Source organism: Eremomyces bilateralis, assembly GCF_010015585.1.
Source record: "Eremomyces bilateralis CBS 781.70 unplaced genomic scaffold P152scaffold_7, whole genome shotgun sequence".
NCBI lineage: Eukaryota > Fungi > Ascomycota > Dothideomycetes > Eremomycetales > Eremomycetaceae > Eremomyces > Eremomyces bilateralis.
The window spans coordinates 23,003-39,461 of record NW_022985073.1 but is presented as its reverse complement, the minus strand read 5'-3'; the positions used below and the strand labels follow the sequence as shown (position 1 = coordinate 39,461).

The window sequence follows — 16,459 nt, the reverse complement described above, 5'->3', positions numbered from 1 at the left end:
GGAGGAGGTTGGGTTCACCGTAATCCGAGAAGGCGAGAACTAAACAACACCAGGTCGTAAATCCAGAGCCTGTAGCAGATATGAGCAGTACTTCCTACAGGCAAACCTGGTCCGACACCAATAAAGATAGGTGCTTTTGATAAAGATGCCAGCAATTTGTCATGATATAGATTGAAGTGGAAAGCAAACTCGATATTATTTGGAGAAGGAAACCCAGCGAAGTACGCAACTATACGACCCGGATGGCCATGATGTCAAAGAAGTTCAAAGAAATGTATAACATCCCATCATCTCATGCATCTAGACAAGACTGCAAGTGTCCCTCCAGTGCCATGAACTTCAGTTGCATTCTGAATCCAATTGCCGTATGAAAATCCCAGATTTCAATGCCCAGCTTATAAGGCTTGAACAACCCAGTTCTACCATGTTATTCCATTTTCTCAATCAACAAGCTGTATTCCGCCAGTTGTATCCATCACCAAGCACTATACCAGTCCCATTTGTCGCCAACATGCCAACAGATAAGGAAATGGCACAGTAAGTTCCTCTTACCCATGACGTATGACCGCTCCTAACACACAATAGGTTCTGCTATTCAATGCTTCGACAGCTTGACCTCAAAATCGTACGTATGATAATCGCATATTCTGTGTTTCTAGTGGGTGTTGACCATGTGCTTTGCTAACTGATATAGATCGATTGGAACGAAGTCGCTCGACGTCACCATATCACAAACGGCCATGCCGCTCGCATGCGTTTCTCTCGCTTCCGACAGCAAATGGAAGGTACTCTCCCACGACGTCTGCCGACCGGAAACCCTCGCGGGCGCCCCCCTCGAAGGCCGTGGGGCGAGGAGGATGCGTATCTTTCGAAGACAGGGGGAAGGCGAGTAGATGCCAAGGGAATGCCAGAGTCTGATGACGAAGATGTACCAATCTGGCTTGTGTCTGAGGAACGGAAGCGGAGACTGAGAGTAGAAAATGGGACCAACGGCCAATGGACAGCCTTCAAATCTGAACCATTGATCAAGAGCGACCCGATGCAGGTGGTGCCCTCGATTCCAGCGGAGCACAATACATTTGCCGCAGAAGGTTCCCAGTCTGCCACACTTTCACCGCCGGGCATCGTTCCCCAGAGCCCATTCATGAATATTCTGCCGGCGGTACCGAGAACAGAGACAATGGGCGGGTTGGAACCTGAAGTGCCGGTGGTGGGCATGAGGAATGAGACGGCACCAACTGTATCGACTCCCGTGGAAAGCGAACCAATTCAAGCGGTCGCAGATCATACCGCCTCCACGCAACTTCCAGATCTGATCTCAGCATTTGGTGGGAATCAGGAGCAGTCGACCGCTGATCCATCCTACCGAGACTCGATGCCGCCAATCAAACGGGAGTCTGAAGCCGATTATGAAACTGAACATCTGGCTGTGTATGCGAGAATCCCGACGATTAAGCAGGAGATTGCAGAGGAGCATGTTCAACAAGATTATCCGATTCAGATGGGTCAGATGAACCAGATGCAGATGCCGTTGGTGAGGTATGACTATCCACGACTTCCGACCACGATTCGAGACGATCCAATGTCAATTCAACACAACCATGTTCACCCAGATGTAATGATTCCGGGCAATGGAGGCAGGAGTATGGATATTGGGCTTGTTGAGGCTGGAATGGGACCAGAAGGAGCTAGTTGGATGTAATGCGATTGTCTGCGACATTGGTGTCTATTTCAAGGATTCGCTGGATCAAGTTTTCTAGAAGTATGGCTCGTTTCCTACCCAACTTTTCGCATGAGGCATTACCAATAGCGAAACAGTGTCCATCAGATAGTATATTCATCAAGTAAAGACATCGAGTTCGCAATAAAAACTTTCCTACAAGTGACTTAGTCAACATCGAACCTAAAAGAATCAGTAGAATATCAGCGTTGAAAAGTGACTGTTCGGGTGATCGCGTCAAACTCTCCCCCTTTCGCCATGAACTTCTCGACCTGATCAACAGCATTTGCCAATTGCCATTACTCTTCATCTGATTGTCTTCGAATTTGAGGATTCATCGAGACCGTGTTCAAGAAACCCTCCATCTCGCCGATTTGAGCTTGAAATCGAAAGACAGCGCAAGTGAGCCACCCCCTTGCCATTTCCATGGCACCTACCAAGTCTAGCACCCAGCAAAATGGGACTTCCGAGATCCGACCCAATTAGACCGCCAGAAACGCGCCACCAGATCACCACCACTGGTTCCACTATGGAAACTGGTCATCCAACTCGTGCCAACTTTAATCGAACCTCGAACAGCAACTGCGCGATCGAAGAGCGAAGAGCATGCTCTGTCGGCTTACTTTTGATTATCTTTGGACGGCTCTGCGCTTGTCTCTGGCAATCTGTCGAATTTAATGGGATCTCGGGGGCGAAGATGATATACCGAGACTCGAACTTGCGTATTCAACTCTTGAGCAGGAAGGACTGCCGGTTTTAAAAATGTGTGCCGAATCTGGCATTGCGCTCCAAGGACGGCGGTGGAGGTAGGGCCTTTGAAACGAACGCAGGGGATTGACCTCTAGCCAAGCGGCTGTCGAAGGGCATCGCAGACATCAGGGGGCAAGAATCCTTCGTGCCAACTTGGGCTCATTCGAACACCCCCTCCCTCCCGCACGAGATCTGGATGCGAAACCGGACTGTAGGGGTTATGAATCCTAAACTCACATGCCCCAGTCACTCTTATTCCCACTTGCCAGTGCCGCTGTTTCATCTTCTCTATATTCTGTTTTCCCCTTTGGCTATATCAAATCTTGCGATCGCACTGAACTTGTCTTGGATGTGCATGTGTCCCACACACATTCAAGTCTTGCTTGGTACCATTGCTGGATCCACTCCTCCCTAGGAACAGTATATAGGGACAAGGAGGCGTGAGCCAGAGTCGGGGTCAGAGAACCGGATACGCCATAGATATGCCAACAAGTGTCAACACACAGGTGATAGAAACGAGGGATATGCATTTCAGCGTTCCGCCTGTGCACCAAGGTCCCAACATGGCGTGTGAGAGAGCTAATCCAGTCTGAACAGGGACTTAGGGCGAAGGCCGAGGAGGTGGTGACATCGCTCTGAAGATGATAACATTGGATGACTTTGCAGAGGGAGTATGTCAGACTTGTTAGCGTTCTAGTGAGACATGATGTCCTAGGAACAGTTGCATTAGTAGTGAGTAAGTTAGACTCTGATCGTGCTGCGGTAAGTCTGGTAAGTGATCAAAACCTTTCTTGGTCATACCTGTTTTAGTTCATCCTTCTTGCTGTCTCTTCCATTGTCGCCGGTCGAGTCTTATCTGTCGTCTTCATGCCCCTCCTTAATTTTCTTTTACCAGCTCTAAGAGACGGGCGAGTTGCGACACCCTTGGCAGACAAGACGAGGTTGCCGATGTATCGGTCAGTTTCCCCGTCGAACCAAACAAGCAAGAAAGGGTGCCACTCTCTCCAAGGCGAAAAGCATAAGGGTTTCAGGATTAGTTGAGGAAATAGAATGTGGCTAGAGTTGCCGAGTATCCATTTTATTTGGGCACGTAAAGAAGGATGTTATGCTCTAGTCAGTACTGCGATGAGGAGTCAGACAATCGTGTCTCCCCCTGTACTAGTAGCGATGATGCTGGATACTTACTGATACGGCTCCCGTGCTCTGCGATGAAGGATCAAAGATATCGCTGCTGATGGATCAAGGGCTGTGAGGGCCGCCTCAACGATAATGGCGCCGAAGCGCGTCTCCTTAGGCTTGCGTACCCCATTCCCTTCCCTGGCCCTGTCGCTTGGATGCTTCAGGGGGGATGATACCAGGTAACTCGGGAAGATTCAGCAACGAATGGATGAGATTGGCTATCGCCTGTGTTGTGGAGGCAATTGGGGCGTGTGGGTATCCTGTTAATAGGAATGTTCGGGACTCTCATACCCCTCGTTATGGTTTAGACCGGACCCTGCGTATAACCCTCGCGGGCTCGGGCAACGATCTCGGCGCAACACAGCACGTGCGAGTATCAAACCGTTTCTACAAATAGGAAACCTAAACTGACTACAATTCGCGCTCTGTGTGGAAGAAGTTAGAGTCTAAACCACGCTAGCCACTGTCTGTTTCAACCAGGCTCCAAGGCGATTGCTACGAGTTCACCTCATAGGAACTGAGACGGGTTATATTGACAACACTCTACCCTTCTTGTTTCGTCCTCTACCACTCTTTGTTTCTTCTTTCTTTTGAAATATCACTCCTTCCCGCTTTATGAGAAGATATTCAGTCAATTGATAGTCAACTTCAATAGGTTTGTCAAGGTACATCACTGAACTTCGCTTTTCACTATCTTAGCCCATTTTCTCCCACGAGCCTTCAGCCCACTCATCAACTTCATCGTTCATCCTTGTGAAGCACACAATGAAGTGCACATGCAAAATCTGTCACGGCGAGATCATATGCAAGGTCAACAGGCAGACTTAGGACTCGCGCCTAGGACACTCTGTTCCAGTTTACCTCCATTTGATCGTGCCTTCTACCTATTCCGCCTCACGATCACTTTAATCTATCCTTCAATCCCGCCTTCAACTCCCCATTCAACCTACCCTTTATTCCCGACTTGCTCTTTCAGTTTACTCTTTTCACGGTCTCTGATCAACACTGGGCCCGCAGAGCTAATCAACCTTGCAAGCAGCTTCCATATAGCAGTCAAGAATTGGCCACCTCCGGCAGTTTCTCGTCAGCCCTAGCCAGTCGGTTTAGTCGACTCGGTCGGCTCAGTCGGCTCCAACTCCCATTCTGTACGTGGGATGTTGTTACTGATCAATAGCCTTTTCAATTTATGGCTAACAGTCTATCACAGTGGCAGCGTGGCTGCGGCACTTGCTTTCTGTCAACATGATAGAAGCTAAGCTTGAAGGCTCTAATCCAGAGACTGACTCCCAGAAGTCACCATCCGACCCTGGAAAGACGTCAACCTGCCCCCCATCAGAGCCATCAGTGCTGGAGCGAGGTCGTGGTTGTCCTCGGAAATGTCCTCTCACACAAGCCGCAAATGCCACTCCTCAGTCACTTACAATGGGAGCACTCAGACAGAATGGGGCCGATGAGAGTCTCAATGTTACTCAGCAGTCCATTCTTCCCTCTCATCACACTCTAGTTACGGTCAATTCCCACACGCAAAGTGTCTCGGCGTCACATGTCCGAAACTCTGATGCACACGACAATCACAGCGACCCTCGAGACAATAGCAGCCCCCAGTTTGCGGATGATGAGGCGCCAGACAGTACCATAAGCCAAGTTGCGGCGCCCCGGTCTCACCGTAAGAAAGAAACCAAGAAACCTCGTCCTCATACTCGCCAAATCATTCGGTGGGATAAGGATCTCATTGAGCGCACTTTGATCGGACTTGTGCATGAATCCAACAAAGCCAATATCCAGTTGCCCTGGGAGGCTGTCGGTCAATGGGTCCCTAAGAACAAGCGGAATATGAGCAGCCCTAGTGGCGAGGCCATAAGGCAGCAGATTGAGAAGAGACGTAAAAGGCGGCGAGATGACGGGGAACCTGTTCCCCCACTCTCGCCACGGGTTGACACTCCATCTTTCAAGATACGTAGGAAAAGTTCCTCGCAGCCAGCCAACAGGGATCAGAGGTGTAAGACACGTATCAGTGACCTTGCCAATTCTTCCGCCGACAGTCCTACCACCACTTCCAGCACTCCAACAACTACTTTTGACACTCATACCAACTCTATCGACAACAAACCTGGTGATAGGAATAGTGAGAATGCTGGTAGTAGTCCTGCCTACAACCCTTTTCCGACGGACACTGGTGCTACACCCACCATCAAGGAATACAAGCCTTTTACCGATGAATACATACCTTTGGTTTCGGATCGCTCCCGACGTGCTGCGGCCATTGATTCAGCCTCTCGAACTTCCCAAATCACCGACCAGGAAAACGAAGCAGAGCAATTGGCCAGCCTTGACAACAACTCTGCATCCTTCGCCGACTATGTCCTCGCTAACAACATCCGAGAGAGCCACGCAATCCACCAGGGTGCGCAAACCGGCCACGCGGACAAGCAAGCCACTCAATATCCTGGAAACTTTGGGTATATCGTTCAAGACACCATGCCTTCAGTGATGGCAACTTCTGGCCCCTCTTCCAATCCATACACACCGCCTGGAATGTTAGGTTCCGATTCGTTTGGTTCCGATTCATTTGGAGACCTGTTTGGCGATCTCTTTAGATCACCCTGTTCTGCGACTGTAGAACCCCTCGACCATAGCAACGGTGGCTTTGGCGGCATGGAATCCAACACATGGAACGATTTCGGCCCCTTCGCAGATCTCCAAGACCTAACCAACGGGGTTCAAGATGAAATCTACGGACCACTAGATCTACCTTTTGGTGGTTACGATGGGGGATACGACTTATATGAGGACATCGGACTAGAGCGTGAATTCCTAGCCATAGCAAATAGGTGCAACCCCACCCAGAATGGTGCTCCAAGGTTTAGCATTTCCCATCCTAGTGGAGAGGGGTATAACCATATTGGGACCCAATTCAACGAGTTGGTTGAGGACAAAATTCCCCCTGACAACGTTCATCCTCCTTCCACACCCCCTGGTGGAAACTCTGCTATGAGTACCGCCAAAGAAGTCTTAAATCATTCTAGATTTCAAGTTGCTGACCCTACTCCTATTGGTATTGCAGTGGATGATCCGGCGCCTGTTGGACTTCCTGCGGACGAGTCGGTTCCTGTCGGCTTTCCAGTGGATGAACCAGCTCCCGTTGGATTTCTAATGGATGAGCCAGCTCTTGTTGGATTTACAGAGGATGATTCCTCTCCCGTTTGCGTTTCTCTTCGTCAGCCCCTTACACTTGGCCCTAGGATGAATCAATGGTGGTCTGCTGATGACTCCTTGCTTCGTCGACTTCTCGTGGATGGGCCGGGTCCTGCTGGCTGTACAGCGGATGATTTCACTCCCGTAGGGTTTCCCCATCGCCGGGCCCTTATGCTTGGCCCCAGAATTAATCAATGCTTGTCTACTGATGACTTCTTGCTTCGTGACTTTTCAAGCCTTGATCTCCCGCTGGAGCCTTCTAACTGTGGTTCCGACCCGGGTCTTTCATCTTCCACCAGCATTCCACCCGCTCAAGATTCTTCAAACGCTAACTCTCAATCTGCGCCAGCAGGGCATCGCCTGAGTCTCGTTGCTCAAGTAGGGAATGTCCAGGACGCGGACAGGAATCTCGAATATGCATCAAATGGAGAGAGACCAGGGCAATCTATTTCTCGAATTTATCCCACAGAGTGGAGAACATCCCATCCTCCACACCCGCTGTCAATCTACGATGTTCCTCTTGCGCCTTTGCGTGACGCTCATGATCTGGCTGCCAGTGAGAAGGAATCGAATCCTAGCGCTAGCGAGGCCAACGGACATATCGCACCTATTGATGTCAACCACAACAACCCCGGCTGCAATGGAGACTCTGCCTGAGCTCAACGTACAAGTTCGCTCGCTCAACCGTGATGATGTATGAGGAGGCGACCGGACGAGGAGACGATCGGACGACGAAATCATGCGACGATTGAGACAAAAATGGGGGTTTCTCGGTTTTCGCTTTAATTTTCCTCTTGCGTATTGGCTTTGTGCCGTACTTAACGACCATGTCGTGCAGAGGAAATGAGGCAACTTATTGGCGTTCTTTGGTGCGGTTTTCATAACAGGTTCTGGAACGACTTTCACTTTGAAACCTCATGCGTTCGGCCTTGCGCCATACTTGACGATCATGTCATGCTGAGGGTATGAGGCGACACCTTGGTGTTCGGTGTGCGTTTCTTTATTAACTCCCAATTGCGGATCCAACGGGCACAACAAACAGCAGTTTTAGAAAGCATTGTACTATACACCGAAGTGCGAACAGACAAAGGGAGTGGGATGAACACTATTCAGAAAAGTAGTGTTCTTTTTTCTGGATGATTGAGGCTGCATTGCAACAACAATTATAGAGGATGGTCAATTTGGGGTGGCTTTTCCGACAGTGCAGCTAGGTCTTCCAGGGATAGTTAGGCGTAGTTACAAAAAACCTAAAAACTAATAAAAACCCCAACCACTTCGGGGGACACAAATGGTTCTTTGGATGTGAACCTGCCATCAGTGATACGCTTCAGTGATTTGCCAGTAGATGGGATAGAAGGACAGTGGGTAGTGCGTTTGCGTTGTTGAGGCAAGCCGTGTCATGCTAGACACTTGAACATGAGATACTAGTAAAACGGTTGATTGATCTCTTCGATATCCGAATTCCACTCGGACATGGCCAAAATTCGAAGACAAATCTAAAGCTGTGTGGCAATTACAAATTCCGCACGATCTGCTGAATGCGCCGCTCAACATTCGCTCTCTCCCACTTGAAGAGCTCCCAGATTGTCATCGAATAACTTAAAGCCGTCAGTATCTCATCGACTAGAAGCCGGTTGTGAAAAACGAACGTTATCTTCATCTATGCCGGACTGACAGGCCGTCTCTACGGCGCTAGACATTCCCTCGCCTGGCCTCGTGGCTCTGTTAGATCTCTCTCCCCCGACCTTGTTTACATTCCTCCCACTTGGACTGCTTCCGAGGGGAAAACATCGTACAAGAAGACCCGGGCCGGAAGTGTTCGTTCTCTTTCAAAGATCCGTTCCCAATGAACCTCTCCATGTCGTCCTCTCAATCACTGCTCGCACAGCCACGACATCCACAGCTCACACATTGTATGCTTTGGTTCTCCTGCAGTTGATCGTGGGGTACCCGGCAGATACAGGTGCTGTTGAAGTTGGTCTCTTTCGTTTGGATGCATCGGATGCAGCAGAGCTTCTCGTAGCCGGTCTTTTTCCATTTCGCGATGAGGTTGGCGTCGGCGTAGTTGTTCTTCAAGAGCCAGTCATATAGCTGCTTGCTGATGGCTTCTTTGGTGTAATAGAGGTCGTAGATGTATCGTGACCCTATAGCAACGAGAAGAGTTAGCATGCTTCGTTGGTCTTGGGAAGGGTGGTACATACGTTGATGGGTGATTTGGAAGATCGGCCATATCATTTCATGGCGTTTCTTGCCCTCATGCGAAGCATTCTCCGCATCTTTCATCTTGTTGGCAAAATCCAGCAGAGTGTCCTCGATATCTTCGAAGCCTTCCGGAGGAGGCTTTCGATTTCTTGCGCTTCGTATCGGAGGCATTATGATGGTCGCTGGGCGTGGGTATATGGACAGGAAGAGAGGAAGCGAGATAATCTGTGAAGCGAGAGTAAGAGCAGAAATATTCCTGTCCAGCAATATACAGTTCTGTACGGTACTCTTGTGAGGGGGGACGTGTTTGGCAGTTGAAGATGTATGGACATCTGACGATGTCGTTTGTCAGGCATCAACAATTCGCCCCGCGCATTTCGCCTCAGTCAAGTATCGTCGCCTTGGTGCCTGAATCAGCATCCCGGGAATCCCGCCCCGGCAGCTTCACCTTCAACAACTTGACATCAAACCCAAGACCACCGGACATACGATGCAAGACGCCCTGCAAAGATGGTGATCAACCCGACATACCTGGCCCAAAGGACTCGGTCCTGTAGGAGACACTTTCCAGCGTGCGCGAATTGATGCTAACAAGCGACATAGCGGTCAATTGGACTGATGCGAAGAGGAGGGTCTTGACGACCTATCGCGACTGGTTGCGATCGGTATGTGTTTCTCTATTGCTATTCCGAACTATATCTTCGTCCAGTCTTGGGCTTTCATAGCTTGAGATGGGGCCCATTCCTTCTCCGATGTCATGAAATGGAATAGAGGCTGACAGCTCGTGCAGGCACCTGAGATCCAAACCATGTATTCGCTCAACATGCCCACCTCTGCAATTCGAACGAAGATACGCCAGGAATTCGAAAGGCATAGATATGTCGCACAGCTACCGACGGTGGACGTACTTATAACACATTCGCATCAAGAGTTACAGGTGGGTCACAATCCATCCCAAGATCTATCATATCATGGACGACCAATCTCCCCGGTCTGCTGGCAATCATTTGTTCCTGGCTAATGCATTCATTGCACCACAGGAGACATTGAACTACTGGAAGCAGTTGACACATGTGTTGAAATATTTCCGGGCGGAAGAGGACAAGACCGCGGCGAAGCTGCCGAGCAACTTCATGCAAGGCTTCTTAGAGGTGAGCAGCCCCGATTCCAGTCACCTGGACCATCATATGAGATGTATATGGAACTAACCGCGCACGTTGCATAGGGACGAAACTGAGGTGTGGCTGGGAGCTTTCAAGCATTGTACATACATGTCATATCCTAGCTATAAGGACTTTTCGGGTATTCCAGGGCGCCTTGAAATGCAAAAAATGATTACCCTTGAATAACCTGTCATGAGGATCATGCTGAACTTTCTATTCCTGTTGATCATTGAACTCATCCCTTGAAATAGTGAATTTGTCGATGACAACATCACAGAGGTCCATCAGGTCATTCAAGCCCTTCTCAAGCACCTTTCGGACATTGGCACCATCTAGATAATGTTAGTTGGTTACAAGTCAAGTCCTATTGGCGAAGGTATTGTTTCGCAGCCCGTGAGTAGACATACCATATGTCTGGATCCGAAAATTCATCTTCGCTTCGGCAGGATGTGGAATGGTGTAGCCACAGAACTCGACCTCGGGGCTGAATCAAAGGTTAGCAATGATTCTGCGGTCGAAAATCATGTAGATATATGACTGCTTGGGGTTCAACTGACTTTTTCATGATGATCCATCTCAGAGCGTTTCCTAACGTATGATCTTCCTTATCGAACTGGAACGACGCTTCGGTATCTGTCGAGCCAGGAAGCTAAGCATAATTAGCACCAGAATGAATCAATGGATTTGGGTCATTAGGAGAAAACAATACCATATTGATCTTTGGCTCCGCATCTGGATCGACAAAGTCATCATCTGTATCTTCCACCGCACTACTTTCGCCATGCGCCGCTCCCGCCGTCGCTTGGGCGTCCGTCATCTCGACATCTTTTGGCTCTTCCGCACTGGCAGACATTTTCGTGGAATTAGCGGATCGCTACGGTATGAGATGATGAAGCATCTGGTGAATTTAGCTCAAGGCTGGCGATGGCGACGATGAGGAAGTTTGTGATACTCGGCCCGAAGCCCGAAATTCTAATGCACTTTCGGCATGCCGAGCCGACAATAGCCCTCTCAATATTTTTATCATCCAGATTTTCATCATCCAGATTTTCATCATCCCCAATATGTAACAGTCACCAAATGCCTAATGCTCTGCTCCCTGTTACTCGGGATACGCACCTTTGACCAGCGGGTTTACTTCAGAATTATCCAGTTCTTATCTGGATCCATAAGCCCCATATACAGACAGATTGCTCGCACCAGAGGTGCTTGCTGAATAGTCTTGCACAACGGCGAGGGAAGACACCAAATGAGTCCTATTCGACTATCTGAGCAATGCTAGATCCTAGGGAATATTCGATCAAGTGCTAGGCGTATAATTTCGGAAAGGAAGGCTGGCCGATAGTTTGACAAGCCCGATGCACAGAATGAGACCGCCATCGAATGTCGCTCCAATACTCCAATAAAGACGTTTCAAACGTGTCATGTTTATAAATCCCACCGTTTACTTCATATGGAAATGACCGTGTCACTAAAGTAAAATTTGAGCTCTCAATAATGGACCAAAATCGTAGATGGCTATCATCGCAAGTAATAATGGTCGGGGAGGTTCCAATCCCGGTAAAAGATCACCGGGCCGAATCTCCACGGGCAAACCAAACAGAGCATCAACATTTGGTCCCGCAAGCATCTATCAAAAGGCATCTCTCACCCCAAAGACCCCAACCAACCCCAACTACACCATGGCACCCTCAAGAAGCGACCGGCGGATTGCCACCATCAAGCGCGACACGAAAGAGACCCAGGTTTACGTGTGTCTGAGCCTGGACGGCGGGGAGTTGGAAAGCGATGGCTTCACTGAATCCGAGAAGCGGCACGCATACCAGATGTCGGCGATGCAGCAAATCGACATCGATACCGGCATTGGCTTCCTCGACCACATGCTGCACGGCCTCTCGAAACACGCCGGCTGGAGTCTCCGTGTGCGCTGTCGAGGCGATCTCTACAGTATGTGATCCGTCCTGAATTTCTCCTTTCGCCACCATTCTTCCCGCGACCCCAATTGATTTAAGGCAACCTACTAACCTCCAACCCTCTAGTTGACGACCACCACACCACCGAAGACGTCTTCCTTGCTCTTGGTTCCGCCTTCAAATCCTCCCTCGGCCCTTCCGGCGCCGGTGGCCTCGCCCGCTTCGGACAAGGCTACGCCCCACTCGACGAAGCCCTCTCCCGAGCAGTCATCGACCTCTCCAACCGACCGTATGCGGTGATCTGCTTAGGGCTGAAGCGGGAGAAGCTAGGGGACCTGAGCTGCGAGATGCTGACGCATGCGCTGGAGAGCTTCGCGCAGGCGGCGGGAGTGACGCTGCATGTGGATTGCCTGCGGGGGGATAATGATCATCATCGGGCGGAGAGCGCATTTAAAGCGTTGGCAGTAGCGGTGAGGCAGGCGACAAGTCGGGTGAAGGAGAAGGAGGGGGAGGAGCCGAGTACGAAGGGGGTGTTATATTGATCGCGGATGGTTGGATGTTGTGGGATGGTCTGTAGACCGGCGATGAGCAGCCAGGGCACCTGGAGGAATTGGATGATGCCCAAAAGTCATGAGAAATTCAGCGGTGCGACGGGAAGTCGTACTGGCGGGTCATCTTACTTAGATCGACTAGAAATCAAAATGATGAATTGCCGTTAAGTACATCATTCGGACTAACAACGCCTCGTGTTCCATTCGTTCTATTAACCTAGCGATTTTTGAAACTCAAAACTCATTGCCCCGATCCCTCCCTCAGAGGATTTTCTGAACCGCCCACTTAAGTATTTGACCCTACTGCACGCGGCGGTAAGCATATATCTCAACAATTAAGGTTCGACTCTATAGTTTCTCGTTGCCCCCAGTGACAGGCCACTGGTAGTTGGAGGCATCCGAGAACGCATACCCATAGGAAGCCGTGAAGTCGTCAAGGACCGCGGGACCTCGGGAGCCTAAAAAACATCAGCAGCGGTTTCAGGTTCAGTTCATGAAAAAGCTCACCGTAAGGGTACTCCATAGGGATGATCTCCTTGTTATCGTCCAGGTAGTGCAGAAGCGGGGAGAAGATCCTCCAGCTCGCGTCCAGCTCGTCGTCGCGAACGAAGTTGGAATGATCGCCCTTTAGTGCGTCCAAGATCAAACTCTCATACGCCTCCGGGATCTTGAGGTCGGAGAATCGTCGACGATAGGTGAGATCCAACTCGGTCACGACGGTCTGCATGCTCAGACCGGGCAGCTTAGAGTTCATCTTGATGTAGACGGATTCGTTGGGCTGCACGCGGATCACTAGCTCGTTGCGGGGGATATCCTTGAAGATGCCCGATGTCACGTCGCGGAATTGAATCCGCACTTCGGTCTTCTGCTCGTTGAGCGCCTTGCCAGCCTTCATGATGAAAGGCACGCCATCCCACCGCTCGTTCTTGATGTACGCCACCATGGCGGCGAATGTCGCGCAACGGCTGTCCCTCGGCACGCTTTCATCGTCCTTATAGGACATCTTGCTGCCATCCAGGCTCTTGCCGTACTGGCCGATGATGACGTTCTTCGGCTCGATGGAGGGCATGGCGCGGAGCACGCGGACCTTCTCGTCGCGAATATCTTCGGCGCTGAAGCTGATCGGGCGCTCCATGGTGATGAGAGTGAGGATCTGGAGGAGATGGTTCTGCATGACGTCGCGGATAATGCCGAATTCGTCGAAGTAGCCGCCGCGGCCTTCGGTGCCAAAAGGTTCCTTGAATGTGATCTAATGGAGCTCTACGTTAGCCTGGCCTACTGACTCGAGATTGAAGGACCATACCTGGACATTGTCGATGTGGTGTCGGCTCCATGTCGCTCCGAAGAATGAATTCCCGAATCGGAGAATCAGCAGATTCTTGACCATCTCCTTGCCGAGATAATGGTCAATCCGGAAGATCTCTTCTTCTTTCCAGTTAGGAGCAAGGGCTCGCTGCAGCTCCCTTGAGCTGCCCAGGTCCTTGCCGAACGGTTTCTCCACCTGCACAATCGTCAGCAACAAGTAATCCCGTTTCGACGGAGAGAATAAGCACAATGATCCGAGCAATTCCTGATTTAGGGTAGCAGTTTCGCTTCAGATGCTCGCTGACACTGATGAAGACGCTAGGCGGTAAAGCCATGTAGAAGATTCGGTTGGTCTCCTTCTGCCCCTTCTCGAGATCTTCAAGATGTTTGGTGAGGGTCTGGAACGAATCGTCCTGGTCATACTGCCCGGAGATGTACGAGAGGGACTCGCAGAACTTGGCTAACTGGGCCTCAATGTCTTTTGTGGGCGTCTTGATGGACGACTTCGCCCTCGACAGGAACTCCGCCCTGTCCATCTTTGTTCTGGCATATCCGACGATCTTGGCATCTTTGGGGAGGAAATTGTTGCGGAACTGGGGAGTCAGTCAATCGAAGGCGGCAATCGTAACATTGGGTACTCACAAGGCCGAAAAGTGCTGGGAACTGCTGCTTGTTAGCCTGTCGTCCAAAGTTCGCGTTGCGATTGGGGACTTGCCGTCTTCTTTTTCGCCAGGTCACCGGAGGCTCCCAGGACAATAATGACTGTGTTCTCCTTCAACTCAATCGTGCTATAGCCATCTACGTCAGCCAACGGTCCAATTGTTGCTTATCGGCATACCCGGGCATATCAGCGTCATCACCGTGCTCCATACCACAGAATCAGAGGGTGAGCTGCTCAGCGCTGGATTGGCTTCACCAAACGGAAGGGATGGAAAGTAGAAAAAGAATCTTACACTACTTCCCCATCCTCGTTCGACCTCAAGATTGTGTCCGACATGATTTCGGCGTTGCAGAAGAACCCTTGGCCCAAGCTTGGATATTCGCTGACGATTCGCCGATTGTTCCGATGGGTTAATCAATTCTCTTCCGGATATTCGCGAGGGTGGCCGGAAGGTCCGATATATAAGCTTTGACTGACGCAACTGAGACCGGAAGCGTCAGGTAAGATGAAGTTGAGGAAAAGTTTGGGTAGAATGGGAGGAGAGAGAGTTCGAGGACAGCTCAGACAGCGCGAGGTCGAGTCAATATCAAAATGGCGGGAAATCCTAGCGGCGTGGGAGTGACGACAGGAAGAATGGTGGGGTTCCCCTCAACGCACTGAGCAGATTGCACGCTGTGACCGATGATGCGGTCAACAATCCGACTTTCGGACGCCTTCGCTTCTTCCACGTTTCTACGGTTCCCTGAGTTCGGTCGTAGGCTGGAGATGGCCGTGAGGGAGGAGTTATGTTTGAGTTTACGCGAGATCACAAGTTTGGATGCGAAAGGCTGGATGGTTCAAGACTCGATATCCTCTGCTTTAATATGAATGCGATGGTGCGTCGACTTAACTAGCGGGACGCCTCCTTCGGATGGCAATGGACGCATCAGTCAGCCATGGCTGGAGATTTATAAACCCCGAATGGGCTCCCGAATCGGCCATGTTTTAAATGTCTGGCTCCAGAAGATCCTATCTCCGGGGAGGTTTCATGCCGGAGACCGAGTCGTTCAACCAAATCCATCCCACGCCCACCCCCATCGTCATGATCGGAGATGGGAATCGATACAATCAAGTCCAGGTCGATTACCATTTTTTACAATTGACTATGAAATGCAAGTACCCGATCAACCCGTCGGGCTATCCGCAGCCGACCAGCAGTGGCTTGTGGTCTCGGATCCCCCATTGCCCTCTCCCTCACGATGCTTGGCGATCCACGACACCTCAACGTCGAGCATCATCAATGGAACCGGAAGTTTTGCCATTTTAGCCTAATTATTGATTTTCGGAAAATCCCCGATCTGTGCCATAGTCTGTGAAATGCGAATGCCTCTTATCCTGTAGATACAGGAGAGACTGTATTAATATTGTGTCGATTACCCCCTCAGACCGTACTCCCGCGGAGACGATCGGTGGACGAAGGAAGCTCCGCGTCACCGTGCGATAAACCTAAATGATTACAGTAACAGGACAGTCGGATTTTGTCATGATTATCTTAGCCTCTTGCATTGCAGGGGATCTTCCATGTAGAATTTAAAAGTGATGCACACCTGCAGCAGGAATCTGATGAATTGCTTACTTGACGTAGAGATTCATGCCTGAGGCAGCAAAGAGGGCTCAACAGATTCTTCACTGCCTCAGGCCTTCAGGCAAAGGACGAAAAGTTGGGGGGCACTAGCTGTTTTGGTGGAGCAGCACGTGACATTCTCGCTGAATCATCACACAGTTCGTTTCCGAAAATCCACACCATCGCAAATCGGCAACATCTCGCCTAAGGACCACCA

General features: G+C 50.3%; 7 protein-coding genes across 7 annotated transcripts; 4 read left to right on the top strand and 3 right to left on the bottom strand.

Annotated features, from left to right (window-relative positions):
- The first annotated feature begins 402 nt into the window (after nucleotides 1-402).
- On the top strand, nucleotides 403-1,850 carry P152DRAFT_481262 (uncharacterized protein). Its single transcript, XM_033681807.1, has 3 exons — nucleotides 403-537; nucleotides 586-625; nucleotides 695-1,850. The coding sequence occupies exons 1-3, from the start codon at nucleotides 425-427 to the stop codon at nucleotides 1,700-1,702; spliced, it is 1,161 nt and encodes a 386-aa protein (XP_033534749.1). The 5' UTR covers nucleotides 403-424; the 3' UTR covers nucleotides 1,703-1,850.
- Nucleotides 1,851-5,071: 3,221 nt separating this feature from the next.
- P152DRAFT_481261 (uncharacterized protein) lies at nucleotides 5,072-6,803 on the top strand (the record flags this gene model as incomplete). Its single annotated transcript, XM_033681806.1, has 2 exons — nucleotides 5,072-6,601; nucleotides 6,714-6,803. The coding sequence occupies 2 exons, from the start codon at nucleotides 5,072-5,074 to the stop codon at nucleotides 6,801-6,803; spliced, it is 1,620 nt and encodes a 539-aa protein (XP_033534748.1).
- Nucleotides 6,804-8,254: 1,451 nt separating this feature from the next.
- P152DRAFT_457481 (cell cycle control protein cwf14) lies at nucleotides 8,255-9,354 on the bottom strand. Its single transcript, XM_033679232.1, has 3 exons — nucleotides 9,046-9,354; nucleotides 8,494-8,988; nucleotides 8,255-8,442 (listed from the first exon to the last, which is right to left on the bottom strand). Exons 1-2 carry the CDS (start codon nucleotides 9,215-9,217, stop codon nucleotides 8,714-8,716), a joined length of 447 nt encoding a protein of 148 aa, XP_033534747.1. The 5' UTR covers nucleotides 9,218-9,354; the 3' UTR covers nucleotides 8,255-8,442; nucleotides 8,494-8,713.
- A 223-nt stretch (nucleotides 9,355-9,577) lies between these two features.
- Nucleotides 9,578-10,539, top strand: P152DRAFT_457479 (uncharacterized protein). The gene is made up of 5 exons (XM_033679231.1): nucleotides 9,578-9,599; nucleotides 9,650-9,711; nucleotides 9,837-9,983; nucleotides 10,087-10,197; nucleotides 10,272-10,539. Exons 3-5 carry the CDS (start codon nucleotides 9,855-9,857, stop codon nucleotides 10,281-10,283), a joined length of 252 nt encoding a protein of 83 aa, XP_033534746.1. The 5' UTR covers nucleotides 9,578-9,599; nucleotides 9,650-9,711; nucleotides 9,837-9,854; the 3' UTR covers nucleotides 10,284-10,539.
- On the bottom strand, nucleotides 10,423-11,127 carry P152DRAFT_506813 (RBP11-like subunits of RNA polymerase; the record flags this gene model as incomplete). The annotated part of the gene is made up of 4 exons (XM_033682499.1): nucleotides 10,919-11,127; nucleotides 10,767-10,858; nucleotides 10,617-10,693; nucleotides 10,423-10,541 (listed from the first exon to the last, which is right to left on the bottom strand). Exons 1-4 carry the CDS (start codon nucleotides 11,060-11,062, stop codon nucleotides 10,423-10,425), a joined length of 432 nt encoding a protein of 143 aa, XP_033534745.1. The 5' UTR covers nucleotides 11,063-11,127.
- A 690-nt stretch (nucleotides 11,128-11,817) lies between these two features.
- P152DRAFT_457477 (imidazoleglycerol-phosphate dehydratase) lies at nucleotides 11,818-12,852 on the top strand. The gene is made up of 2 exons (XM_033679230.1): nucleotides 11,818-12,156; nucleotides 12,249-12,852. The coding sequence occupies exons 1-2, from the start codon at nucleotides 11,892-11,894 to the stop codon at nucleotides 12,662-12,664; spliced, it is 681 nt and encodes a 226-aa protein (XP_033534744.1). The 5' UTR covers nucleotides 11,818-11,891; the 3' UTR covers nucleotides 12,665-12,852.
- Nucleotides 12,853-13,021: 169 nt separating this feature from the next.
- Nucleotides 13,022-14,975, bottom strand: P152DRAFT_465811 (glucose-6-phosphate 1-dehydrogenase; the record flags this gene model as incomplete). The annotated part of the gene is made up of 6 exons (XM_033680656.1): nucleotides 13,022-13,131; nucleotides 13,181-13,922; nucleotides 13,977-14,174; nucleotides 14,227-14,571; nucleotides 14,694-14,766; nucleotides 14,932-14,975. 6 exons carry the CDS (start codon nucleotides 14,973-14,975, stop codon nucleotides 13,022-13,024), a joined length of 1,512 nt encoding a protein of 503 aa, XP_033534743.1.
- Between the last annotated feature and the right edge of the window lie 1,484 nt (nucleotides 14,976-16,459).

Bases quoted from the DNA above. Each gene is read 5' to 3' on its own strand.
- P152DRAFT_457481 (XM_033679232.1), bottom strand. From the start codon at position 9,217: ATGCCTCCGATACGAAGCGCAAGAAATCGAAAGCCTCCTCCGGAAGGC. The intron at 8,989-9,045 runs GTATGTACCACC...TCGTTGCTATAG, and splicing joins CTTCCAAATCACCCATCAAC to GGTCACGATACATCTACGAC.
- P152DRAFT_457477 (XM_033679230.1), top strand. From the start codon at position 11,892: ATGGCACCCTCAAGAAGCGACCGGCGGATTGCCACCATCAAGCGCGAC. The intron at 12,157-12,248 runs GTATGTGATCCG...CCAACCCTCTAG, and splicing joins CTGTCGAGGCGATCTCTACA to TTGACGACCACCACACCACC.
- P152DRAFT_481262 (XM_033681807.1), top strand. From the start codon at position 425: ATGTTATTCCATTTTCTCAATCAACAAGCTGTATTCCGCCAGTTGTAT. The intron at 538-585 runs GTAAGTTCCTCT...AACACACAATAG, and splicing joins ACAGATAAGGAAATGGCACA to GTTCTGCTATTCAATGCTTC. The intron at 626-694 runs GTACGTATGATA...TAACTGATATAG, and splicing joins GACAGCTTGACCTCAAAATC to ATCGATTGGAACGAAGTCGC.
- P152DRAFT_457479 (XM_033679231.1), top strand. From the start codon at position 9,855: ATGTATTCGCTCAACATGCCCACCTCTGCAATTCGAACGAAGATACGC. The intron at 9,984-10,086 runs GTGGGTCACAAT...ATTGCACCACAG, and splicing joins ATTCGCATCAAGAGTTACAG to GAGACATTGAACTACTGGAA.